Source organism: Typopeltis vanoorti, chromosome 7 (genome assembly GCF_054136105.1).
Source record: "Typopeltis vanoorti isolate ZY-2024b chromosome 7, IOZ_Tvanoo_1.0, whole genome shotgun sequence".
Classification (NCBI taxonomy): Eukaryota; Metazoa; Arthropoda; class Arachnida; order Uropygi; family Thelyphonidae; genus Typopeltis; species Typopeltis vanoorti.
Genome location: NC_143555.1, coordinates 61,707,515 through 61,735,192, shown reverse-complemented (window position 1 = coordinate 61,735,192; position 27,678 = coordinate 61,707,515). Strand labels below are relative to the sequence as shown.

The window sequence follows — 27,678 nt, the reverse complement described above, 5'->3', positions numbered from 1 at the left end:
ATGTATTATAGCGGCTAACTACAATGTGTTCTCCAACAGGTTTGTCTGTTGGAGAACACATTGTTCTCCAACAGACGAATTGAGAGATTAAAATTCCGATAGAAGAATCCTTCACATCTATGAGACGGTCTTTTCCTCTTGAAAAGCTTAAAATATTCCTTGCACCCTATGCGTGATTCTAATACAGGTCTTTCCAAAAAAAAAAAAAAAAAAAGGGAACGTATCGCTAACGACTACAGTACGGAGGAGGGGGGGGGATTTTGAGTTGAGGTTTTTGTAATTTTCTGGAAACTAAGTTCAAGCTAAACTCGCCCGTTGTTTCACTATCGACTAGAAAGTGTGGTTTAAATTCTGGTGTGCATAGAATGCCTACAATGAACTATATTCTATTATTCTCTATATTTTTAAGATTTTATAAAATCTTGAAAATATAGATCATATAAATGTGTAGAAATCAAGAGAAAATATCCACGCACAACACCAAACGATATAGAAATATTAATGCAACATGAGTACTTTATTAATATTTTGTCGATAACTGCACGAAATCGGCAAAAATTCAAGCAAGAGGAACAGTGGAGTCACAATATGGAATATAAAGAAATCCTGTATTTCAAACTTGAGAAAGATGAAAATTTTATTAATTTATTTCAAAGAAAGGAAATAAGAGGTAAAGATTACCTATTAATTCTCCCATTCGCTAGAATCATTTAAAAATAATGGAGGTCAGTTGTAACAGAAAACAGCTATCGTTTCAAAACATATCACCTAATCAATAATTAGCAGGAATTACACCGATCCTGATCCCGATTTGCATCTCCAGGTGTGAGGGTGGGAAAATAAAAAGGGAGGTGGGTATGAGGAGATGAAACACCAGATCTTGACATATCTAGGATATTCACCAGTGTAGCATGGATATAGGCACTTTTCAACAAACTACTCTCGAACAGTAATTCATTGGGAAGGCCTCCAGTGATAAACACTATGCTATTGCCTCTAATGTTGTCATAATCCATGCAGCTAGCCGTGTCAGTTAAAGATGTTGAAACGATCAACATTTCAAGATCTTTAACTGACATCTGGTTAGATCTTCGCACTATCCTCGAAGCGCAAAGCAATTTCACTTAAATTTACTTGTGATAATAGCATGAGTTTTCCTTGCCACTTATCGAAGAACTTCTCTTATGGTTCTGGACATTACTTTCTTCTGAGAAAATGTTCACACTCTATACAAATCCCTTTCACCTCAGAATGCTGCTTTCACATTTTAATATAGAGCACCATAAAGCTCTCTGAAACTCTGATTCTGTCCGGAAGGCAGCATTAACTGACAATTCATCTCTTGACAACTCACTCCCTTCTGTCACAGACGCTCTGCTTCTGTATCGTGATCTTCTTATAAAACCTTCATTGACACTGCTCAGTCAACATGGTATTGATAAGTTTACTCTACTCATCTATGAAAACATGAGCCACAGAAATCCAACATCCATCTCGACCGAACAGAAATAACTTCCTCTATACTGTTCTTTGGAACAGAGTATCTTCTAGTTTTCACAAAGAATTAAAAGTATAACGTGTGTTTTTTCCCCAAAGGTATTGGAAATAATTTTACTGTTTTTTTATTATTAATTAAATTTTTTTTTTAAAAACTTGCCTACTTTTTTTATAACAATAAATAATTAAAAAATAGTCAACAGTATTATTCTTTTCATTAACAGTTCGCATATAAAAGTTTCTTAAAGCAATAAACTCCGATTTTAAGCTTAAAATTTTTTACTCAAATACAATTTTCTGTTCGATATATGTACGTTTTATTCTGCTATTAACGCACGTTGCGGTACAGTAGCTTTTATACATATTGGCGAAGCCGTATATAATCGGAGTATATACTGCCGCTACACTACAATAATATAGGAGTAAAGTGGCCTAATAAGGATATTAATGATTAATTAATATATATATATATTTTTTTTTTCTTACGTTTTATCGACATTTTCATTTATTCTACCATCCCTCCTTTCCCTTCCCCTCATGACATAAAGAGCGGTTCAATTGCGAATCTACTATACATTGATGCGATATTAGTTAGCAATAGAAAATAAAAATGCTTATTATAATTTTTAATATAAAGTTTTGAACATAATAATGCATTAGCAATTGTTTTATACGAATAAAATGCTTTCTTAAATTGCAGTAATTTCTCTCGACAACTCCCCTTTTCCTAACCAATGAAGACATATGAATGGAGATGTGCGCTTTTAGTTTTCACTTCCCATTCATTTGCACTTTTTGCATAATTCCAGAGAAATTTATAATAGAGGAGATCAAATGGGTTGAGGAATAACAATTAAACAACGCCACTTCGTGACTTAAATTCATTTTAACAGTAATACGATTACAGCAGTCGTTATCTTCATGATTGAAATCACTTCTGATAGGAAGCGATGTTTCCTAGGTTACAAACTATTTAGGCAAAGAAGAGAATAACAACAGTACGCAGTGGCAGCAATAGCGTTTCGTGTAAGCAAAAATCTCGAACTCTTACTTTAAAGGAAAGAACAATCGACAATGGTAAGTTGAAATTGACAATAGATTTCGTATTATCTGGTTGGTGAATTTAAGAGATAAACACGATACACCTTTTAAAAGATAGCTTTATTGGTAGCAGTAAAAAATCATTGCTAAAGTAACTTAAAGATCAATTCATTACCAATTTTATGTACAAAGACTTAATTTTAAGCACAGTACTTAACTGCGCTTAAGCATTAAAAATATTTAGAATATATGCTAAATTTCCAAAGAAACTGAATTTTTTAAAAAAATAACAGCAGTTTAAGCAAACTTATTACTATTTAAAAAGTCATAAATTAGAAGTTAATATTATAAGATAAACTGTCAACTTTCTGCATGAGGAAGCGCTGTGCACTGAGAGGCAAATAGCTTGATAGGAAATGTTAGTATATTACATTATTGGTTGTCAGTTAAAGTATAGACAGTTGTCACGCTACATATAATCTATGTCGGGAAAAAGCGTTTTTCGGCCATCACCCAATTATAACATTAGCTTATTTCAATAAATTCAATTAAAATCAAATATAGACACGCAAGAATTTCAGATAATTGTGTTGAATATCAATTAGGTCATCCTGTATTTATCCCACACAGGAGTTTGTTTACTTCTCACCAAGGAGGATACAGTAAGCTGCCTGATTCCACTTAATAACAGTCAGCCAGAGTTAATTTGAAAACTATGAACGATGCTAAACTAAAATGCAAACGCTGCCATATTAAACTAAACATTTTAACATGGAAGCTTCTGCTGTCAACACCCTAGATATCGATCATGATGGAATGCTTATTTAGACTAAATTCTGGTAAATTGTAGAAATTCCGTTGTCTGTATCATTTTTCTCGAAATTAACGCACTTTGGCATTTTAAAATAATAACAAAATATAAAACGCAGGTAAGAATGAAAGGATTGACTATCTAATTACGTACAATTATGCTTCCAAGAATATTAATGATAAGCATCTCGCGTAAGCAGAAGAATGAGCTAATGAATAACAGAATGAGAGAATGCTATCTGAATTGAAAAATATTCTTATTTCCTAAAATACTGTTTGTGCTTTATATTTCCTATCCATTTCAATTTATGAACTGTATCGAGGTCTCTTAGTAAACATATGTATTCGACATATGTGGCCTCCCCTACTTACTAGTGGTATATTCGAATAAAGATTATCTGACCATTAGATAATTGTTTGCACATTGGATTAAATATCTCTACTAATCAATATCAAAAGTGTCATTATCTAATAATAACTTTATCGTAGTTATCAAAGAATTTCTGAAAAATTTTCGTCATAAACATGGAATTATTTTTAGGCATTCTTGACTAGCCAGTTTGACTGGCGGCAATAAAATACTTTATTCACAGACACGTTGTAGCTGTTTTCCTCCTTTCATCTCTTATGCAAATACTTTATGAATATCATCACTAGAGATTAGTCACCAAAATATAGTTGACAAACTAAATTTCAGTGGACAAAATGCCAAATATCAAAAATAAAAGTGACGCAGAACATACAAAATGTTTCATTAACTAGTATTGCGGAAATTTTTCCCATCTGCTAAAACTGCGTGTTTAGTATAGTGAATTTGGAATTTACATACGATATGAGAGGAGATTGCTGTTTGTGAGTGGATATTGAACACTTGATTAAAGCAAATTACGCTAAGTCTACTATATATATATATACAGGGTGTTCGGGATAAATTTGACAGTTTCGTAAGGAAAAAGAAAATCTTCTTTGTATCTATTAAATTTAATGAATTGACAAAAAACATTACAGGCAGAGTTAATTACAATACTATCAACAAGATTTACTCAAAATAACCACCATTAGCATCGATCACAGCTTCAATTCTGCTTCGGAACCTCGAACAAGCTGATGCTACAGTCTCCCTGGGAAGGGCCGCAAAAACTGTTTTAATTTTATCCATTAACTGGGCTTTTGTATTACTGGAAGTGCGATTGGTGTCTTTTTCAACTGCGCCCCATACAAAATAATCCATGGGGTTAAGGTCTGGGGAGTTTGGAGGCCAAACATTTGGACTGGTGAAGTCGTAGAAATTTTCAGACAACCATTTTTGACTTTTCCCAGAGGTGTGGCAAGGGGCCGAATCCTGCTGCCATACATACGGCCTACCATTGGCTACCCTTGTTATCCAGGGCTTGACTACAGTTAGCAACTCCACGAACAAAGCCCGAATTCCAATGCCAGGGTTCTTCAACACCTGTTCCTGCAGATTTGCGAGGAATTCTGCTGTACGAACGCAATCAGATCGTCTGCTAGGGATCTTTCTTCTTGCTACATCCTCGTAGTCACCATTGCAAGTCTCTAGTTCATGCCTGATTGTTTTTACTGTATTCAGGGAGCATTGGGCAGCAGTCGTAATATCCTTATTTTGATGGCGGGCACGAATCATCATGATACAAGTTATTCTCTTCCATGATTCAGGTGGGTTCCAGCTATCCATCCTTTCTGACATCTTGTATATGAATGAAGAAGGGTCCAAACTTTTAAATGAAGAGAAGTGTGTGTTAATACATGTAACTTACGGAAAAATATAATTAATTATAAATATGTCAAATTTATCCCGAACACCCTGTATATATATATATTTACCATTAGTGAATGATGTTTAACTATATATTGACTTTAGGATTAAACATAAACAAATTAATTAACCAAAATGACAGTAAGAGCAAAAAAAAAAAAAAAAAAGCAGTAAACAGCACATTTAATTCAAGTACTCGTACATAACTCTATTTAGAATACACTTTGCTTTCTGATTTCTACGTTATGCAAGGTCAGAGAAATCTTTATTAAATAAATAAATATATGTATATATTGAATTTCTTAAATTCTGCAATAATTGGCAGTACAACAGCATATTGTTGGATTGCAATAGAATACACGAGATTCTGACAGCTCAACAAACTGTTCAAAGATGATGTAGAGGTCGTAAAAATAAGTTGCTACCAGATCTAGATAAGAGTGGATTAAGAAGACAGGTCTTTTTTCTTGAAGGGGAGAGAGAGAGAGAAAGTGTGTGCGTGTGTGAGAGAGAGTGCAAATATATTGAAAACGTTCAGGAGCAGTTTGGGATGGGAAGTGTACCCAAGCAGGTGAGACTCATTACGCCTTGATCAATATGGCAACTGTCTGTTGTGAGTTTAATATTACGATGAGCCACGTCGATTACATCTGTAATTGCATGTGTTCCTCGGCTCGGGCTGACTTTTTATGTCAGGTGAGAAAAACACGGTTTAAAGAAGAAAACTCGTCCACCTCTAATCTCAGACCAGCTAATTCACTTTCAAATGAATAATCTTTATTTCACTGGAAACCCAAGCCTTTCCATCCAAAAGGCAAGTTCGTTCTTCTGACTGTGCCATCGTCCAATACTGCAAGAGTAAAAGTGCAGATTTGGGAAAGGCATCTGCATCTATTAGAAAAGCGATATTGAGGATAATGAGGAGGGTGGGCAGTATTAGGCATTCTCAACTGAATTAGATGCTTGTTGGAGATCTCACGAATTCTGTGTTTACTAGAAACGGTTGTTCTATGGTGAGGGATCGTCCTAGATATAGGCCAAGTTCTGAAGGTCTGCTTTTTATAAATCAGTTTAGAGGATGGATGGTTAGAGGTTCGTGTGAATTAAGAACACTGCGCCGGTATAAGTTCAATCATCTGTCTCCACACGATTCGTTACCTTTCCATTTCACTTATTTTGTTAACGTTAGAGGTTTTTCTGTAAAAGAAAAACCTAAGTAACGTAGTTTTGGTAGCTTCCATCTCAAAACGCTCTGTAAACACTGTACTAATACTATGCATCGCTTTGATGACAGTCTTCGATTAACTTATATTAGAAATTCATTTTTTTAACTGACTGAATAAGAGCTGATATCATGGTCCAGACAATAGTGACTGATAGTACAATAAATTTAGGCAATACTTGGGGAAGAAACTCCGAACAACAGTGCCCGAAGAATAGTACATATAATGCAAATTAAAATTACACGATTATTCTCTCATTCTGTATAAATGCAATAAATATGAACACAGTCTTTTAAGTACTTCCAGGTAGTGTACAATTAGAGATTAATAACTTGACTGAGTCAAATGATAGCTTGAATGGACGTTGAAGAAATCTTTCCATGAATGTTTTTGTGCACGTTAGATAATAATATAATGTTTATAATTGGTTGCTGCCTAAACTGACTAAAATAGCATTCGATAGAAAAGGGAAGCGGCACGCTTGATGGCAATGCGCAAAAAGAACTAAGAATCCTTCCACAGGTGGATGACGGTAATCATAAAGCACAGACTTGGGGAAGGGTAGGGCCAAAAGGGTTGGTTAGTTGTAGGTCCAAACAACTAAGGGTGATTATGGTTATGTATTATGGTGAGTGTATTATGTCTATAATTTATTCTCTGGCCAGTTTACATGTAGGATGAAAAATTCAAGATTTGATTTGGGATGGATAAACCCTGCTAAATGCCACTCTGCTACTACAACAGGTAATCGACCCAGGTCTTAGCAAGCAAAAGTCATTACCATTAAGAGAATAGGAGACAAACAAATAATGATACATAAATAAAATTCGCATGGCTTGGCTTGAGCAAGTGTGTTAGGCCAGTTAACTGTACGTGGTTTACAAGGCCGGTTGTTTCCTTCTTTTGCAGAAGGATATTATACTCAGTATAAGACTAACTGACTCACCAGCGACATAAAATTTATTATAACGTTTCTTCGAATTTTAAACGGGATTCAGACGCAAATCTTTTCAAGAAGGGCGCACATTACGTCGTCTGCTAAGATGTCGTAAGAATAAGGGAAGGAAAAGATAACATTGTAGACCAGATAACAGAAAACACATAAAGCAAATGGAAACGAAGTAGACATAATCGATGTAAGGCTCGATTGTTGTGTGGAATGTAAGTGGCGTGCGTGAGAGGGTGCGCGTGTGTGTGTGTGTTTTTTATTCTAGTAGATTTGTTTTGCAGGATGAATAATCCCAGTTTCCGAGGAAAAAGTCTTCAATCTCTGAAGAGAGTGTGAAATAAGAACTGGTTCTTATAAGGGTGAAATAAGATTGGCCTTGGGTTCAAATTCATGGGATACAAAATATCCTTATGGGGGTTTTCTGAAACAAACAAACGAGTTAACTGTTTTCATATGGCCTCATATTGAGGTTGCAGAGTTTTGACGCCAACACTACTTTTTCATTCCCCCCCCCCCTGAAAAAAAAATAAACTGCCCAGAAGAACACATGCAGTTAGACCTAATACGATGGCATCCTAACATTAGTTGCTTTGGCCGTAATTTCAAATTAGATGAGACCTAATCTGAGTGACTACTTTCATATAGTTTTCTACGGCGTTCTATTTAACATAAAACAACACATTTCTGATAATATGACAAGCGTTTTGCATTCATCCACTGATCAGTTGGTGGAGGATTTGGGTCCGGCAAACGTCAGCGAACAAGGAGAGGCGTTTCCTACTATTATAATAGAATGTTTATTCTAGATTATGTAAACGGGTGTCTGTCTTCTGATACGTGCTGTACCATTCTTATACTGACCTTCAAATTCGAATTTTATTTCTGATATTAAAAACTCCATGCATGGTTCAATGATCCCATCCATTACCAGGTCACGATATCAGTCGCATTACCACGTGACTCCTGTTCATAGATAGGACCAAGTACGTCGCTTATATTTAAGTAAATAAATTGTTATTGGATACCTTCAGGAAGTCAGAGGTTCATCGAGGGAAGCTATACAGCACTCGCACAGCTGTCATACGTTACTTGAATTCACTCACTCCAATTGCACTCGTCTGCTCAAAAGGCAAGCCATTTCAATCATGCACCGCTCCTCTATGTGAGAAAAAAAAATCTAGCTCTAATTTCTTTCTTGATTGCATTCATTATGAACCTTTGAAGGATACCCTTTCGTCCCCGGCTTATATATAAAATCGAAAATTCTGTCAATTGGTATATGACCCTTTCAGAAGTTTGTATGTCTCTATTATATCACTCCTCATTCTCCTGTCTGATTATAGATTCTCTACTAATTAATTTCCGTATGTGAGATTTCACTTTTCCGTTATCTTCACTATTTCAGAGATACTGCGAGGTCAGATAGTCTTTGAACCGCCACCCTTGAGCAGATTATCAATTTCTTTCTACTCCTATGGAATCTTCCCTGTTTCGAGACAAATTATTTAGTCAGGTCAAAAATGTCTCTTCTGCTGAACATTTCCCTTAGCATCTGCGAAAAAATTTCAACAGTCCCTACAGCCAATTCTTATTTGTTTAATGTAATAGCGCTAGTACCTCCTCATACACATGAGTCACATCATTCAGTGTAGATGTAGCACTGAGCTCCATATCACTTATTCCAGGTTGACAATTCTTAGTAAAGTCAGGACTCAATCAGCTGAACAATCTCTTCTACATCTACACTACACATCATCCTCATTCATTAGGGTTATTCTTTTATTTGTAGCATAAAGTTAGAATTTTTTTTTTTTAGTTGTCCTTGGCATGCAGTCACTTTTTCATATTCAGATTTAACTTTTCGCGAGACTTTTCTCACCTCAGCTTTGTAATTTTCATAACTGACGTCATCATTACGCATATGGTATTCCTTTTACATCATATTATTCTGATGGCTTTCAATCCTGATTGGATTAAAATCTTGCGGTATCAAGAAATCTGTTATATTCTGGAAATCCTCAATAAGAACAATATGCTTCACGTGGTACTTCTGACGAAAGGTTTTTCCAGTGAAACTAGATTATAGTAATCAGGTGTTTCGTTAGTTGTTTAATCATTAACTTGCAATGAAATGTGAATATTATGATTTTTTTTTTTCACAGACGGAGATTATAAACAACGAGGACAAATGTGAATCAAACAATTTTTATAAGGATATGTCGAGTTTAACTGCTGCTGCCCGTTCAAAAGACTTGGGAGATGAAGTCCAAAGAATTTCTCACGTCCCATCCACCAACGAATATGTCAACTGTAGATCAATCAATGGACAGTATGAAAGCCACTCACTACAGGTTGGATACTCTACTGGAAATGCGGTTCGTAAGTCAGCTATGCCACACACTGAAGTTAAATCCACACTTGTTGTAACCTCTACATCACGTTATTCCATTGAACCTTTAACGAATGCTGAAATAACTGCTCAAATAGAATCAAGAACTGTATCCTCAAATGAAATGAAACAATCGTCAGAACGTCTAACCGCATCGACTAGTGCTTCCGTGGAACAGTCACAAGATTCACTGAATGAAGCTGGTCAAAAGGAACTTACTGGACCTTCCTTAGCAGAGCTTCGAGTTCCTAGTTCAACCCACGATAAAAATAAGCGTAATTCAATCATTGCCTTAGACTCAATAAAGCCGAGAAAATCAGTTATAAGTTTGAATTCATCCGCAATTATTTCACAATCTGCACGAAGAAGATCTTATGTAAAGACACATATAGTGAAGAAACGTAAACCAATCTGGGTCAGAGTGATGGAACACAAAGGTAAGAGTACTATAAAAGATATGTTTAGCATAATATCATTACAATCTTCTTATTTCCATAAAATTCTATATTTTGTAGGTGACAACAAATGAGACATTTAAGTAAACAAAACAACCGCCCACATAAACATAAATTACCGAATTAAACAGATTGTGTGTACTTATGATTCTGATTAACTATATTCTATGAATAAATAATCCATGAAACATCCATAAAACCGACTAGTCATGTCTGGAGTTTCTCTATCATATCGAAATATACTTCGTACCGAGTCACGTGTTTGTAGCCAAGTATGAATTGGAAGAATATGATGCTCCCAAGTCAGTGCAACTGTGTCCGGGTGAAATGGCTGCGAGAAGGGAACTGACGGAGTTTGAAAGAGGCGTTGTGATAGGATGTCATGTTGTAGGCCTATCTGTTCGGCAAATTGGACAATCTCAGGACAGCAAACAGTGATATCATACTAAGATGAAAGCACAGGAAGTCAAATACAACTGATACCCGAAGTGGACCATACTCCCCTAACGTGACCGTTGGGTAATATACCAAGGATGATATGTAAAAAAAAAACTCGTGGAACACGAATCTGCACAAAAACATTCAGAGCAGACGCTCACAACATGTGCTTCCATGGTAGAACCGCAATATGCAAGCCACACGTTATCCAATCCAACATGATACAGTGGGACGTGGAAGCTTGGAATGCTGTGTTATTGAGCAAGATATCACGCTACATCTACAGAGCAGACAGACAAGTGTGGGTGAAGTGGATACCCGGTGAACGTCTCTTATCCGAGTGCGTAACACCCCAACTATGAAATTCGGAGGTGGCGGTGTGATAGAATGGTCCTGTTTTTTATGGTTTGGTCTCGGACCTCCGTTTGGGGTGCCAAGAACATTAAACTCTAAGAGATATTTGAATATTCTGGATAATACAATGCCTCCTACTTTGTGGCGTTTCTACCGAACTGATCATTCTCTTTCAGCAAGACAATACAACGTCATTAGGCTGCTGCTATAACAACTGCGTGGTTTGTGCACATGAACAACAAGGCACTTGACTGACCTCCACAGAGCTCTGATCTCAAACTTATCGAACATCTGTGAGATGAACTGGCGCATCGGGTGAGGCCAAGGAACGTCCACTCCACAACAGTTCACAGGACCTCATTACATGCTTCCCGGAAGAATGGTCTAAAATTACTAATTGGTAGCTATCTACGCTTATGGAAAGTATGCTCTGTAGGATTGCTGCAATCATCGCAGCGAAAGGTGGTCCTACATCTTAAGGTGGGTGCCATGGCCGTTTGTTTCTCACAATATGGTGTCCGCTGACTTCTTTCCAAGCAGTGTGAAATGAAAGTGTGAAATGAGACGGATCCGGTCCGTGAATGTGCATTAATTGATGTTTAATTCCAATATTCATCATACCACTATAAATTCTTCTCTTTGACTGTTATGGAATTACTGAGCACAGTTTTCTTTGAACAGCCGCTTATACATGAAAAATGTATGTATTGTTCCAAAGGAAACTTTAGCTAGTAAAAATTTTACACGCATTATGTTCTGTAAGGATCACACATTTCAAGTTGAAGAAAACGGATTTTTTTATGACTTTCACTCATAAAAAGTTGTAACCTATGAGTGGGCTAAGTTTTTTTTTTTTTTTAATATTTTCACATAACACGGAAATCTTTCGCTAGGGGGGGGGGGGAGGCGAGGCGAAACGAAACAGCTTCAAGATGGATGGATCGTGGTCTCATACAGGGCGATGAAATACACATTCACTGTGGATTCGAATACATACAGCCTGCTATTTGCAAAAAACGGGTACCCTAACCACAATATAAATCAAGTGCTACATTCCGATTTGCGCTCTGGAAGAAAGGATAAATGCTAATCAGGTTTGCGTTTATCATCTGGCGACGATTCCCACGAAAAGACCAGACCAGCACGTTATATTGCTGGTTATGTATATACTTTACTAATTTATGTTCCTTTTTGGTCTTTAATTTTTAGTTTTCATAATTACATGAAAACTAAAAATTTTAGTTTTCATAATTACACTATTTCCCACCTGATTCACAATCGTAGTCGTTTATCGCTTTTATTTATGTCTTATTCTCGACTGTTGAGTGTACGTATTTAAGTTCACATAATTGAGCTTCATTTTTCAATATCTTTCTCTTACCGTATTCTTTCGGCTCAATCAAGGTCATCTCTACCTTCTAAAAATATACAATCATGTATGTCTTTTTAATTTACTCTAATATTAATTCAAATTTTTTATAGTCAATTAACTTAGCCTCTGTTAGAGAAAGATTACTTCATCACCCAATAATCTCTGCTATATTTTGTTATTGGATAAAATATTTGTTTCAATGGTTACATCATCTGGAATGCAATTTTTTAAAGGGGATGGCGATCCGTTGATATATATCTTGGGTAATGGCTATTCTCTTGATATCTGATGAAGTGCTGTCAATTCGAGTTTTTGTCATCGTGGTTTATTGATAATACATAAATTTATGTACATATATTATCATTTTGATTGCACCCGGTGAGCCTCATACTCTATTGGTTGTGCTTATATTACTTCGTGGCGTCCTAATAGTAATATACTGTTGCTAACAGAACGTTAAGTATGTATTTTTTTAGCATTTCCATTCTATTCTTGCTTCAGGTAACTGTCAATTTGTTGCGTAATCTTACCAGTTTGATGTGATGAGATCCTCATCGAGAAGGCTACTGTTTCTGTATTAAGTACGTTATTTTTCCTAACGTAATTTACGCATACGATTAAGTTCATTATACCAGTCTGGCTGCACTGTTTTGTTGGGGAGGAAAAAACGAATTTATTAGCTTATAAGAGAACCTACAACGCAGTCATCTGGAAATCTCTTAAATTTCAATCAGTTTTAGAGTATGTTAAGTAATACTTTTTTAGCTGCCAATACAAACTGGAAGTAACAAAAAAATCTCTAGTGCACTCAGCAGCTACATTCTCGCTGACGACAGTGGTGGCGAATAGTTTATTCCCTTGCATGATGCAGAAACAAGTAAGCGATTGTTGTTCACATCATGTTGGTAACTTGTAGTTCGTATTGGCAACTAAGTAAGGAAATATTATTTCACGTACTCTAAATGTGGTTTTTCCACATAACATTGGAAAGTCACTTGTTGGTGTCAGTCAAATTTTGATTATGGCCGTTATGATTTTTCTTCTTTTCTGGTTGACAGTTTCCCCTGTAGAATGTGTATCGATGGTCACCAATAATCTTTCAAAATCGTTGAGTCATAACTGCAGAATGCGAAAGAAAAGAACAGGATTCAATTATACACAAATATTTAATGTCTTTAAACTTCATTTCCAAAGAGTTTGAATCCAACATTTTTCATTTTAAACTGTGTGGTATAGTCTCATTTACCATACTAGAATTTATAAAATAGAATGATTATAGTCAAATTATTTCTGTACAGGGGTAAGTAATTGTTTTAACCTTGGGAAATTTCAATTCTTTAGATGCTTATGATAGACTAGAAGTAAGCAGCATTCATTTTGAATATGTAATCACTAATGTCACTACTTTATGTTATTATTTATTATTTAGTTGTTATTCTGGCTGCTGTTTTGTCAATAGTGTGCACAGGTCTGCCGATTTCTATGGCAATAATGGGTAAGTATATACAAATTGCTCTGGGTTGGCAGAGAGGGGGGGGAGAGAGAGAGAAAGATATTGTACAATAAAATTTTAACTTATTATATAGCTAACCGCATTTATGTTTTAGTATTCTAATTGCACGTTTTAATCAGAACTTAATAATGAAAGTTCAATAAATCTCAATTTATTGAACTTTCTTTCCTTTTCGTATGTTAAGATTTACAGTAGTAAATCTTAACACACGAAAAGGCTTAAATTTTCCGTTCTACTAACAGAGACACTGTATAGATAATTTTTGATTATATTAAATACTTTTTTGTGTTTTAAATCTTCAGGACTGAAATATGAATGCAGCGAAGAACCTAAGTTTCGAAATATATTACTGGCAGGATCAGCAGTAACAGGAGTAACAATTGTAGCTGTGTCAATGACGTTCTTTTTTTGCAGAAAGAAGCATTACATGGGAGCAACTGTGGTTTTATGTAGTATGCTTCTCATTGGTTGGTACGCAGCAGGTGAGCGATTAAAACTTAGATATAGATAAAAAGAATTACGTAAGTGAAATAAAATATAGACATCAAGTTATTTGAACGTTCATTCTGAATCGTGAAGGTTTAAACAACAGAAATTTTCCAGCTGCGTATAAAACGATAAAGTTTATATTTTATATGCATATAAAACTTGGAAAAGAAAAAAACTGTGATGAAATTATGCACACACATTATGTTACAAGCGTGCATTCTCTTGCCTTTACATCACGTAAACGCAAGGGATGCAAAACATCACGCGCTGTGTAAATTTAACGAGTTATCATGATTTCGACTTAATCGACGCAGCGAAGTGTAATCATAGGATGTAATTATTAAGTAGTCATTAAGTAGTGGGCGGGATTAGGTTACAGCACAGTTAGAACATTGAGATCAAATGCGACGTCATTAAACGATGGAAAGGGATAGAAAGCTTTTGAAAAGGGGAGTGTTATGTATTGCTTCCATTCTAAATGAACATATTCTCCCAACCAGGAATTAGGACATACGCAACAGTAAAAGTCTATGTTATAACATCATGATCTACACAGCCTTGGTTCCATGAAAGCCGAAGATATGATCCTACAATATTATGAACCTCACAACCATGGGAACCAAGGTTGTGAAGTTTAGTTTAGGCTTAGGAATTAATGCTGCCTGTACAAGACAAACAACACTTCACAAAATCTTCGGTTCTATCAGCGTGGAGTAGAGCTTGCTGCGATTGGACAAACAGATCACTGGATAGTCGCAGTTGTGATACTTGACAAAATTCAAACATAAACATTAAAATTACCAGCACTCGTTCAACTTCACTACAAGAACCGACTGTCATTTTGGTAGAGGAATCAGCCAAAATACCCGCGTTCATTTATCAACGTTTAGTGGAAATCTACCTATTAGAGTATAGCATCTGTGACTGAGGCCAAACGGCGGGGCAGCTATGTATTCACATTTATGAAATGCTCCGCTGTCTGCATAATTTTATCAATTTATTGAGTGCATATATAAATCATTGCATATTATATAACATTCGAACTGATAGGCCAACCAATCTTATTATTAGAGTGCACGGAAAGGTAAAAATTATTTAGACCATGGAAACCTGCCAGACGTGAACAGGATATCATAGTTGCATAAATTTAAATCAGATAGCCAAAGATTATGGGATGATAATATCAACAGAAAAATTAAAATCGATAGCCTTTAAAGGACAAGATCCAGTAAGAACTAAAATAGTAATAGATAACAAGATTTTAGCACAGGTGAATTCATTTAACTACCTAGGGTGTATGATTACATATGAAAATGAAAAAGACAAACCTAAAATTTCGAAATATTTAAAAATAACAGGCGTAATTAACTCCATATTTATACCCAACCTAGTTCAAAAGCAAACAAGACTAAAAGTATACAATAGGTTATCCCTATCAGTCCTATTGTATGGAAGTGAAATCTGGATAATAAAACAAAAAGGCAAACAACGATTAATAACAGCAGAAATGAAGTTTATGAGAAAAACAGCAAAGTATACTCTATTCAATCCAAAAGAAATGAAGGAATTACGAAAGAATTAAACCAGGAATCAGAAATAGAAAAAAATTAAAAAATATAAACATAAATGGATGGAACACGTTGAAATAATAAAAGCAAAGATTACCAAAACAAACTTTTAATTACAAACCATTAGGAAAAAGAAAACCAGGACGTCATCTAAAGAGATTCAACGATGACTTCTAAGGCCGGAACTTGCCATTCTAGGAATAATTGTCAAGCATGATATTCAATGATACTATCCATAACCAACAAACCCAGTGATTTTCAATAGAGAAGCACAAATATGGAAAACTTAAGGGCAAAAATCACTCATTTATATTGCGGACTACAGTTATTTTCGTTAACTGCACCCAATTACAAAACAATTGCCAACAATCCAAGGTCAACCAATCTCATTATTAGAGTGCACGGAAAGTTAAAAATTATTTAGATCATGGAAACCTGCCAGATACGAACAGGATATCAGAGAATTGCATAAAATATACTGGTCAGTAACAAGAAAATAATTACTAGATTGATTATTCAAATATTCTTTTTCGACGTCCCCTCGCATGTTTCAATAAATCAATTTACATTTTTAAACAATGGCGTTTGAAAAAAAAATGACTATGTGAGGGGGGGGAAACAGTGAAAGTTACGAACTTAGGAGCGAAGATAATACAGGAGGCAAGGTTGAGATGGTTTGGTCATGTGATGAGGAGGGAGGACGAATATGTGGGAAGAATGGTCATGCAGATGAATGTGCAAGGAAGGAGGAAGTGTGGGCGGCCAAAGAAGAGATGGAGGGAGCTGGTAAAAGAGGACTTGAGGATGAAGAACTTGAATGTGGTGACAGCCCAAGACAGGATGTGGAGGAGACTCATCATTAACAGCGACCCCACTTAAGTGGGACAAGCTACAGAAGAAGAGGAGGTGTTTGGAAAAAAAAGCAGCTTTATTAGCCTGTTTATTCAAATTATAATATATTTAAGGAATTTTATAGAATTAATCACAATTATATAAACTTTAGGTGATCTATATTACATAAAATTCTCATTCTATTGCGAACTCCGACAGTTGTCATAAAATAATCACGAAAAGGAGAAGCTACTGATGAAACAATGACGAGAGTGGTTTGGGGATACATTGTAGTTGGTCGGTGAATTTAGCGCTCCCGTAAAATTGGTGATTATTTTTGTTTTATTGTGTTTTTAACTTAGAAAATTAGTGTATTATAGTATATTTGTGTAAATGTTAGTGTATTTGGTATTTCCTAACATATTTTTATTAAGATATTTCTATTATAAGTTTAAAATGGCGCAAAAAATGTACTGCTATAGAAAGCGCCGCAGGCGAGAACAAGAAGGTTATCCCGCTAACCAAGTTATTAGAGATATGGAGGAACTTAATGAAAATGAATTAACCTCCAAAATAGCAAAATTGAAGCAGATCATCAGAGAGAGAGAGAGAGAGAGACAACACGGGAATTGCAAAAAGTCGAGAAGCGTTTAAATGAGCATACGGAGAAAAATAAAGTTATGCAGGAAAATAAAAACAAAGCACAGAAACAGTTAAGTCAGGAAGAAACGGAAATCAGGTAAGTGATGTTGTTCGTAAAAAAGAAAGAAGTTATTTGGTATGGTGACTCTATAGTAAAACATACTATTGATGAGCGAGTTATAACATCGAGTTTTCCTGGAGCAAAAATTAAGAATATAAAGGAAGCAATTCAAAAACAGAAAAGAAAAAGTAAACGAAATCGTAATTGTAATAGATACTAACGACTTAACTAGTGATAAGTTCAGTATGAGAGAGGACATTCAAGGGTTGTTGGAAGATGCGAGAGTGAAAATGGTCAGTATTTTACCTCGATATGATAAACATGAATTAAGAAGGAATGAATGCGAGTTTTTGGATGTGTGGAGTGAATTTGAAGGAAGATTGGATTTGTATATGAGGGACAGCCTACACGTGAATGCGTTTGGTATCTGGAGTTTGGAAAAACTAACAACTGGCACCTAACACAGAGAGTCAGAGAAACTAAATTATAAAGGGAGGAATGTGAGAATATGAGCGTAACACCGGCACTGTTATATAACTGTATTAATGACGGGAATGGGCTTTATCGTGAAAATGTTGACGAGGAGAGAACGATTTTGACTTTCTGTTCGGATCCATCAAACGTGTGCAAAGATGTCTACATGTATAATACACTAGAGAAGAACAGAGATCTGCAAGTTGTCCAACTGTGTCCTGCAGACAAGAGTATACAAAAGAACATGCAGGTAGATTATTATGTCTGTACACGAATGCTAGGAGTATAAGAAAGAAAGGGAAGGGGTAGAGTTTGTTGCCTAAGTCAATATGTTACGACCTCAGATTTTAGGCATTAGTGAGACCTGGCTATCAGAATCAGACATACTAACTGGTATTGAGTGTAACAGGTACAGTGTTTTAAGAGGGATAGGAGGAAACATGCTGCTAATGATATCGGATGACTTCCAGTTAGAGTTGAGACCTATGATTCTAGTACTACTAACAGTATTTCATGTGGCAATAAGTTTGAAACCATCTGGTGTGAGGGTGAATCCAACAAGTCAATTACATAGTGGGGTGTTGTTACAGACCTGGTGGATCTGTTGCTAGTGATATAGAAATGCATCGCCCAATAGAAAAGATGAGCTCGAAACGAGTAATCATAATGGGCGACTTTAATTATCCAAATATTGATCTGATAGAATCTCATGAGAAGAATGAAAATGCGTTTATTGAGCTGTTGCCGGCTAACTTACTCAAGCAGCATGTGACAGAAGGAACTCAAGGTCAAAGAGTGTTAGATTTGATTATAGTGTCAGAGGGCGTTTCAGTTAAAGATGTAACTGTTCTGCCTCCGGTTGGTAACAGTGATCATGCGATACTCACTTGGGAAGTGACTAAGTTTATGAATGTCCCATTCAGAAAAGGTTACATGCTGAACCTACAAAGCAAGAAATTATGACCAACTGAGGAGTATACTGAGTTCAGTGGAATGGGATCGGTTGCTGGATAATAAGAATATCGACAGTGCATGGGAAGCATTTAACAATACTTAAATTATGCGATATCAGGATGTGTCCCAGAAGTTCGAAGAATAAATAGGATAAGAGTCAAATCTATGTGTAATGTTATAAAGCAAGAGATTCGTAAGAAAAGGATGATGTGGAAGGAATACCGTGTGCATAAGGACGATGTCTGTTATGAAAATTATAAACAGCAGACTAGAATAGTCACAACTGTTGTATGGAAAGCAGTCTGAGTATGAAAAGAAACTGGCTCTGCGTGCTAAAAACTCCACAAGAATTCTATCGATATGCTGCAAGTAAAAGAAAGAATGAACATGAAAGAATAACTCTTCTAAATGCAGATGGCGTGAGAGTTACAGATGCAGAAGAGGTTGTTCAACTAATGAGTCCCCATTTTGTTAAAGCTATGAACCTGGTGTACACGACATTGAGCTCACTGCTACCTCTTCACTGGATGAAGAAACTTGGATGTATGAGGACAAGGTATTAGAGCTTTTTGCACAATCTGAATAAAGATTCAGCAATTGGGACTAATGGGATATCAGCACGTGTGCTAAAAGATTGTTCAGCTGAACTGGCTATTCCTTTGACCAGGCTGTTTAATATGAGTCTCAGAGCAGGAATTGAATAGAATGTATGGTAATTCCATTGCACAAGGGCGGTGCAAAGACCGATGTATCCAACTATCAACCAATTAGTATCTCAGGAGTGGTGGTGAAGATTTTGGAAAAATTGATTTGTGCTCGTATTTAGAAATGGGTTATCAGTGAATTTCTAATTTGCAATGAGCAACATGGGTTTACTAAGGGAAGGTCATGTTTTAGCAACTTTTTTACATTCTATAACAATGTTACCATTGAACTAGACAAGGAAATGGATACACCATGATACTTTTTTGAAATTTGCTAAGGCTTTTGACAGGATACAACATGATCGACTGTTGTATAAATTGGAGAATATGGGTTTCGGTTATAGAATATTAGCATGGATAAGAGGATGGCTGACTGACAGATAGTAAAAAGTGGTATACAGGGGATGTGAGTCTGCAAGGTTTAAGGTAACAAGTTGTGCCACAAGGATGAATGCTTGGTCCATTGTTATTCTATGTATATTAGATATTAGGAAGGATTTGACAAGAGACATACAAGCTTTGCTGATGATGATGCAAAGATAGGTAAGGTAATCAGGAATGCAACTGATATGCAGTACTTGCAGAATGATTTGAATAGGCTGGAACTGTGGGCATGGGAAAATGGTTGTCAGTAAATGTAAAGTCATTCACTTCGGCGTGATTAGATATCCAATGTCGTATTATACTGGATTATGCCAGAAGAAACTGATGAGGTTAGGGATCTTGGAGTGTTATTAGACAGGAAGTTGAAGTTCATGGCCCAGGTAGCAAAGATTGCAAATACAACTCAAAAAAGATAATTGCAATGCTGAAACGAACATTTTTTAATTTATGGAGGGTGAGGAAAGAACAAGAGAATATCCTTGGAAGCTGAGAATGAATGCCGCTAGGAAGGGGTGAGGGTTAGATTTTTCTCTCACAGGGTGGAGCGTGATTGGAATGGAGTGCCATTGTATGTTGTGAGTGTAAGCAATGTTAATGAACTCAAGAACAGGTATGACAGTTGGTGTGGATAGTATGTGGCCTCCCTCGATGGGTCCCTGATTCCCTGGAGTTCTGTCTTAATAATAAAAATATGGAGTATTGCCTTAATGTTCATTCACTGGCTACAGATGCAGCAACTGAATTGAATATATTAAGCAATCACACATGTTATTTTGAATATAAATATTTTCGAATCCTTTTATGTGTGAAAATCGTTCTTTATTAACGTTGTAACGAATATTTATTTATTTGATAGGCTGTGCAATGCTGTATTCAGGAGGATTCCCAAACAGTGTTTACCATTCCGAAAGTTGTGACAAAAGGGTTTATCTGTATGCTTTCTGGATACTTCTCTCCTTCTGGGTAATCTTTTCTCCACTGTTTTTGAGCACGTGTATTTTTGTTTATGACGCTCTCATGAAGAAGAACGAACTGAAAAGAGTGAAAAGGTTTTACCAGAACTCCCATGGAAGATCATTTATACAGAAACTTGAATCTTAGTTACATGTTAAATTATATGAATAGTACTGAAAAGATGTATAGATTTCTTTAAATACCTATTTATTTTAAAGCAGGGAAATATGCTTGTTTAATTGCCTACCATTATATTAATTCAACATGAAGCAAGCATCCTATTCATGTTTGCCATAATTAATAGATTTCTGTTTAACTAAAATATATAATTTTTATATATTTAAAAAATTAAAATTATTAAATTTAATATAATAAAAACAATATTAAGCTTTCCGAATTTATTTATTTTTTTAAACGAAAACATCTCACACTCTCTGATACAATTTCTTTTATCCATCTCTGCCAAATGCGAAGTTTTACAAAAAAAAAATAGATAAAATACGTCGACAAATTATGAAAATTCAAAAACCAAGATGTTATTTATTGGCTAAGCCACGATTCGTAACCAGTATTATGGCTATACGGCAAATAAAATGTTTTGTGGCAAACTAGTTATTAAATGTCTCCAATTGTTGTTTGAAAGATTATCGGTACATTTAAAAAAAAAAAAATTAGTTGTTTATTAAGTAAAGTTTGTTGTTTCCATAATTTACTCAAACAATTGCACAGTGTTTGGTCTTCATAATATGTTGAGTGGCCTAATACCTTCCCCCCCCCCCACATCACATATTATGCTTTGAGAGTCTCAAACTGCCTATCATTATCAGTGTAAACATCGAGTTCTTACACTGTAATGATGTGCAAGAATGTAGAATTACTCAATTCTCACACTATTGCCAACTGCACCAGGATCATATCCCTTCCCCCTCTATACAATAATCCTACTCAATATCCATTCTGTATTTCGCAGTAACTCATTTCCATAATAATATTTACATAAAACGTCATTATCCACGCTAATAACTCCTTGATTTTTCACATAATTTCCCCAATCAACAATCTCCATTTTCTGCTACCAATAAAAAAGCAAACTGTTCTGATATAATCATTTCTTCCATCAAAATCATAGTTAACATTATCCCTTCAACATACCCTGAATATCAAATTATTTGCATTATATCCCTGGAAAAAAAAACAATGCTGTTACACTTTTAAGCAATCGCACTCCTGATCTTAAAACACACGCCCTTCTCATCCTTTTGCTTATTAACAGACAGCACTTCTCAAATGGCGACCGCCTCTAGGCTCCAAGTTGTTTGCACTGGACCCGCCAGTTAATGGCTGAAGAGTATATAGCTGAATTGTGGACAAAATCAGTACAACTTTAATAAAAATGAATTTGTTAGGAGTCATTTTCAATATGCTGTCAAAGTATCACAACTTAGCTAAGAACAGTTAAGTTCTAATTGTTACTGATATTACTAACAGTGCGCAGCATCTGCCAAGCAAATTTGGCTGGAGAGCGAATACGCTCTCCAGCCAAATTTATGTCATTTATACGGTGGCTACTTTTAAAATTAATTATTCATATAAATGAAACAAAACAAAGTACAGCTTTTTTATCTTTATCAGTTGATGACATTGTTCTAGCAATCTATGAGTGAGTTCGCGTAAATCATAACTGTTTAATACACGATTTTATGCAGAGTGTACAATTTAATTATGTCTGTACTCTCCTTTCAGTATTTTTTAATTTTATTTATTTACTAATTAATCTCACTTCTATTTTAGTTTATATTTTATTAATTTGCAATTTTTATCCGAAAGCATCAATTCTCCCACTACCTAATGATTGTTCCGCTAGAGATTGAACTCTCAAGTTAATGGTCCTTTACTTAATTGAAAAGGCTATTGCTCCTGCATTGTTATGCATAGTGTGCATTTCCTAACTAGATGCATTTACACTATAGCCATATTTTTAAAAACCTTATCATATTCCTATTTCATAGTTTTTTCTTTTTTCTTTTGCCTGCTTTGCTTTACCCCTACATAATGCGCAGACGCAAGAGTAGCGCCAAGCGGTCATGCTGACCCTACGCTATTAACTTCCTCAGTTTCATGTACTTTTTGTGCTTTTTATTTCCTTCTCTCCAACTCCTCTAAAATAATAGATTTTTTTATACATTCACTCACTCATATGCCAATCTTTCAATCAAAATCGCTAACTGCATTTTAAATTTAATGAATACATGCAGCATTCCTGGCAGTGATATGGCTTGGTTGGAACCAACAATACTTTCCCTTCAATTAAAATTCAATTTATTAGAATTATCTAAAATTTCATTTAATTTATTACAATTATTTAAACAAAAATTTAATTATAATAAATGAAAAACAATGTCCCAAAATAGGCACATTCACATTCGTAAATGGTATTTTTTAAAAATTAAATTAATTTTTTTTTTAAAGGACAATAAACGGAAAGGTTTCTCTTTTCGTTGGAGCACTTATCAGTTGATCAAAAATAAAATAAAAATAAATAACGGGAGGATTAGCATATTAAATCGCTTTGCCAGTTAAAAAGAAATTATGAAGAGATAAAAATAATGCTTATTCGGCAGTGTCCATATAAATAGACCTCGATACTAAAATGTATTAATGGAACTGACCACTTCTCGTCTCACTATGTATTTCGTTTTAGGCGTATTTGGCCAACCTGATGTAGAAGATGAATGAGAGAGTGGTTACAAAATGCAGACGAATCCAGAGTCATGAAGTGCCGTTTTCATATTTGAAAAATAAGATACATAAAATCGATCATTTAAGCTATGTTGAAAGGAATTAACTTTTTTTTTTTTTTTGGATAATTTTGAATCGGCAAAAATGCGCCGATTGACTTAATTCTGGTTTCAATCGGCGCATTTTTGCCGATTCAAAATTACCCCCCCCCCCAAAAAAAAAAACCTATTAAAAATTATGTCTTGGCAGCGTGAATCTAATTAAATTTACTTATTAATAAAATCGCTACTAATAAATCTATAAAAGTTTAACGAGTCCAGTTTATTGAGTCATATAAATTTTAGTTACGGTGGATCATTTTTTATTGGCAAACACTGAACTTACAATTCCGTACTGGTTGATTCAAATTAATTATGTATTTAGGATTTCTATTAATATTTGTTGGGTTATTTCATTTTTGTTTTTAATAAAGCCATTTGAAATGACAAAATTAAGCAAAGAAAAAAAATGTCTACAGCACATAAAGCCATGTTTCATAAATGCGTTGTGAATTTTGACACACTCGTCGAATTTCTACAAAGTACAGTCATTCACACCTCTGAGTACGATAAAAATGCAACATTTCTTGCGAAAACATAAAATTCATCTCTGGACAACTTCCAAATGAGTTAGTGCGTTAAGTCTATTAATATGGGCACCGCAGAATAAGGATTATTTTTTATCTCTATAATTTCTTTTTAACTGGCAAAGCGATTTAATATGCTAATCCCCCGTAGTGTTTTAGATCCCTCTAAAATTTGTCAAATCGTTTGTACTAAAGCAATTAATGACGATTAGGCCAAATAAATATGCCTACAGCACATGCTATGCGAACACGTTAAATTGTTGTAATAATGAAGGGTGCCACCAAACACAGCACACAAAATATACCTTTATTATGAATTTCATTAACGACTGCCTTTGTTCGCCCCACCACCACCCCGCTATATTTGAATCATTTTAACGGCAAAATCAGATCTATAGTAAAACAGTTCTGATAATAAATGGTGTCGCTATATAAGAATGAGATTAAGATACACCATTTTATGATTGGCTACAGTCATTCCTTATTTGTGTAATTTGAATTCACTTCTATTTTGTTTCTGCGATAACAGCGGAAAGTGTTTAGATAACTCACTACGTACTTTGGACGCAGTTTAAACAAGCCTAAGAGACAATCATTTCGATATGAAGTGATACAGACGAAATATGTTGGGTTGTCTCCAAGAATGGTCACGCTAGTCATAAAAGTCGCGTTATGTGCATTGAATGCAAGGGGTGTCAACTGAAGCAACACCCACTTTAAAGATGTTAATAAATGACCATAGAGTCAAGAAGAAAAATAATGTCACAGTGACTAAATGTAAGACTAGCACTTAGAACATAAAGGTAACAGATGTTAAGGAATAGAACTAACAGAGGGAATTACAAAATAAAAATATCAAGATATATTGTACCATAAACTAAAAAAGAAAGGAAAGTTAATACACAATGGAGTGGGAAGAGAACAGAAAGCAAAGTAGAAGCAGACATAACGACGTATGATATATATATATATCATATACTGTATTTCATATGCCTTCATATATATTATATATGAAGGAATATGAAATAGAAATAACTTAAATTTTAATGTTGTTACAATTCTTCAAATAAAATATGCACAGGCATGTTGAAATTGGGAGAAATTAATATAATCGGTCAGTATTCGTCCAAAAGAAAAAAAAAAAACGACTATCAGACTAGTGTGCTATGCCTGTTAATTGAGCGTGTTCTCCAGCTGACTTGCCCGTTTCCAGAGATGGAACTTTCTTCCAATGAGCTAGCTATGGAACCTTAAACTGAAAATCCTGTTTCTTGCTTCCTAGAATCTCATCGACGAACAGGCTCATTTCTATCGAAAGAAATATCGCGACCCCTTTACGCGTGCACTATGGAGCACACTTTGTGTTTTATGTACTGTAAATGGCGTTAATGTGTTAATGTAAATGTGTTTTATGTACTGTAAATGGCGACAGTAAGCCATAAAGCGTCCAAGTGAGTGAGGAATCAGTGCTGTAACCGCTCGTGCTCGACTATGTTCTTATGTTCAGTGTGCCGAAATAAATTCATTCAGTTTAGCAAAACATAATGTTAATAATATTTATCAATATTTGATGAATCTTTAAATATCGAGAACAGTACTACAATAAAATCGAGCATACTGCTATTTTTTCTTAAGGAAGAAAATGGTTTTGAATGTAAGAATACTGATAACATGATGTAACAGCACAAGATTACAGCAATCGAATGTTGCTATTATTTTTTTCCCCGCTGAAATACTGTAGAATGCTAATAGGAATTTGTCATTTCTGCAGTACAGCACTAGTTATGCAGATTAGGTGACTCTCTCAAATTACTCATCACTCTACATGGCTACAAAAATAAGTGACTAGCTAAACATATTCATTTGGCAAATTAAGTTCTACCCTTTAGAAACGAAAGTACATATCAGAATAACAGAAGTCTCATGCAGTTTGCAGTACGAAGAGTAGACACTGATTTAGAAGTAGTCAGGGTTTTAATCTGGATTTCAAAGGCTGAAAGTACAGTATTACTTCTATAATGCACTATTTATTACTGAAATGATACTGCACACTTATTAGCAAACGACAAGCGCACGTTTCTTTGCTAACATTTCCTGTTATTAACCAATTGTTTCTAGTAAATTTAATGTAAATCTTAATTATACTAACGAGATTAATGCTCTAGCAAGTGAAGTATGAATTTTTGCAAACACACAAACAGCAAAAAATGATTTTAAAATGCTATCTACTATAATGATGCGGTAGGGTTTCAATCGTTTGTGAGGCAAGCAGCCGCAATGCCTACCTGAGAATGCTTGCACATAACAAGCATTTTGTATGCTAAACACAACGTAGGTTGAGTAATTCCTACCCCCGTTTTCTAAATTACACTACTATATATATATAGCAGTGTAATATATATATATATATATATATATATATATATATATATATGCACACACACACAAACAAACAAACAAACACTCTCTAAGTTACATGAACTTCACTTCCCCTCTCCAGATGGAATTCACCATTCCAAACAGTTACCAGTTTTGCATTTGTATTTTTGCCTTTTGGAAAGACACGAATGCAATGTTAAGTATTCTCTAAGATATTGATTCTTATAAACCGACAATACCAGCATGTACAATTCACAAGTACATTAATGCCTATATTTTAAATTAAGTAACAGTTTTCTTTTGAGAAATTAAACATTTTTAAGGGATTAGCTACTGTGCTATTGATACGGTAATAATATTTAAATAACTATAATTAAAAATATAAACTATAGTAATGTGGGTAGTAATTAAGCAACATTTTATACAGAGGTGGGGAAAGTTTGGAAAAAGACTGTAAGAATGCCTCTGTTCAAGATTAAACTACTTTCTGCTTATGTTACTTTAATGATTTTAAATATTTGTTAACATAGTAAATTTCCTAATAAAGTACAAAACAATTAACTTACCTTGAATTAGTTTTTTTGTATTTTGAAGCTATTCGCACACCATCATGCAGCATTTTAACATTGTCTAGACAAAATGATTTGCGACTGACAGCTAGCTCTGTACAGTAACATTAAGGAACAATTCGAGAGAGCAAATGAATAAAATTCAACACATTTAATATAAACTTTTTGTTACAGTTTAATGGCAGCTTTAAGCAAAAGTCCTAAAATTTTAACATAAGTTTACTATTTCAGAATTACATTCATGAAAATCACACATTTCACTTGACAAGTAGACGTGCAGTTTGTCTTCTGCTTAGGTTGCCCACTAACTCCCTCTGGCACATTTTTCAAAAATAGTGAATTATATCAAATTCTCAATAACGCAATTATTGAACATAATGGCTTTAGAGATTTATTTACATTTGTGCTATTATTTTTGTAATAAGCCCAACACAGAATCGTGAAAATGTGACATTGGAACTTCGGATGCTTAAATAATGTTCTACTA

At 34.9% G+C, this 27,678-nt stretch overlaps 1 protein-coding gene across 2 annotated transcripts; it reads left to right on the top strand.

The window, feature by feature from the left end:
- The first annotated feature begins 2,486 nt into the window (after positions 1–2,486).
- Positions 2,487–21,175, top strand: LOC150104719 (uncharacterized). Of its 2 annotated transcripts, none has more exons than XM_090395898.1 (5): positions 2,487–2,574; positions 9,460–10,123; positions 13,735–13,800; positions 14,121–14,300; positions 20,782–21,175. In XM_090395898.1, the coding sequence occupies exons 1-5, from the start codon at positions 2,572–2,574 to the stop codon at positions 21,024–21,026; spliced, it is 1,158 nt and encodes a 385-aa protein (XP_090252024.1). In that variant the 5' UTR covers positions 2,487–2,571; the 3' UTR covers positions 21,027–21,175. The 2 variants fall into 2 exon arrangements, with proteins under 2 accessions (XP_090252024.1, XP_090252025.1); XM_090395899.1 differs by having other exon boundaries at positions 14,233–14,300; positions 20,782–21,020.
- Positions 21,176–27,678: the final 6,503 nt, after the last annotated feature.

Bases quoted from the DNA above. Each gene is read 5' to 3' on its own strand.
- LOC150104719 (XM_090395898.1), top strand. The intron at 10,124-13,734 runs GTAAGAGTACTA...TTTATTATTTAG, and splicing joins CAGAGTGATGGAACACAAAG to TTGTTATTCTGGCTGCTGTT. The intron at 13,801-14,120 runs GTAAGTATATAC...TTAAATCTTCAG, and splicing joins GATTTCTATGGCAATAATGG to GACTGAAATATGAATGCAGC.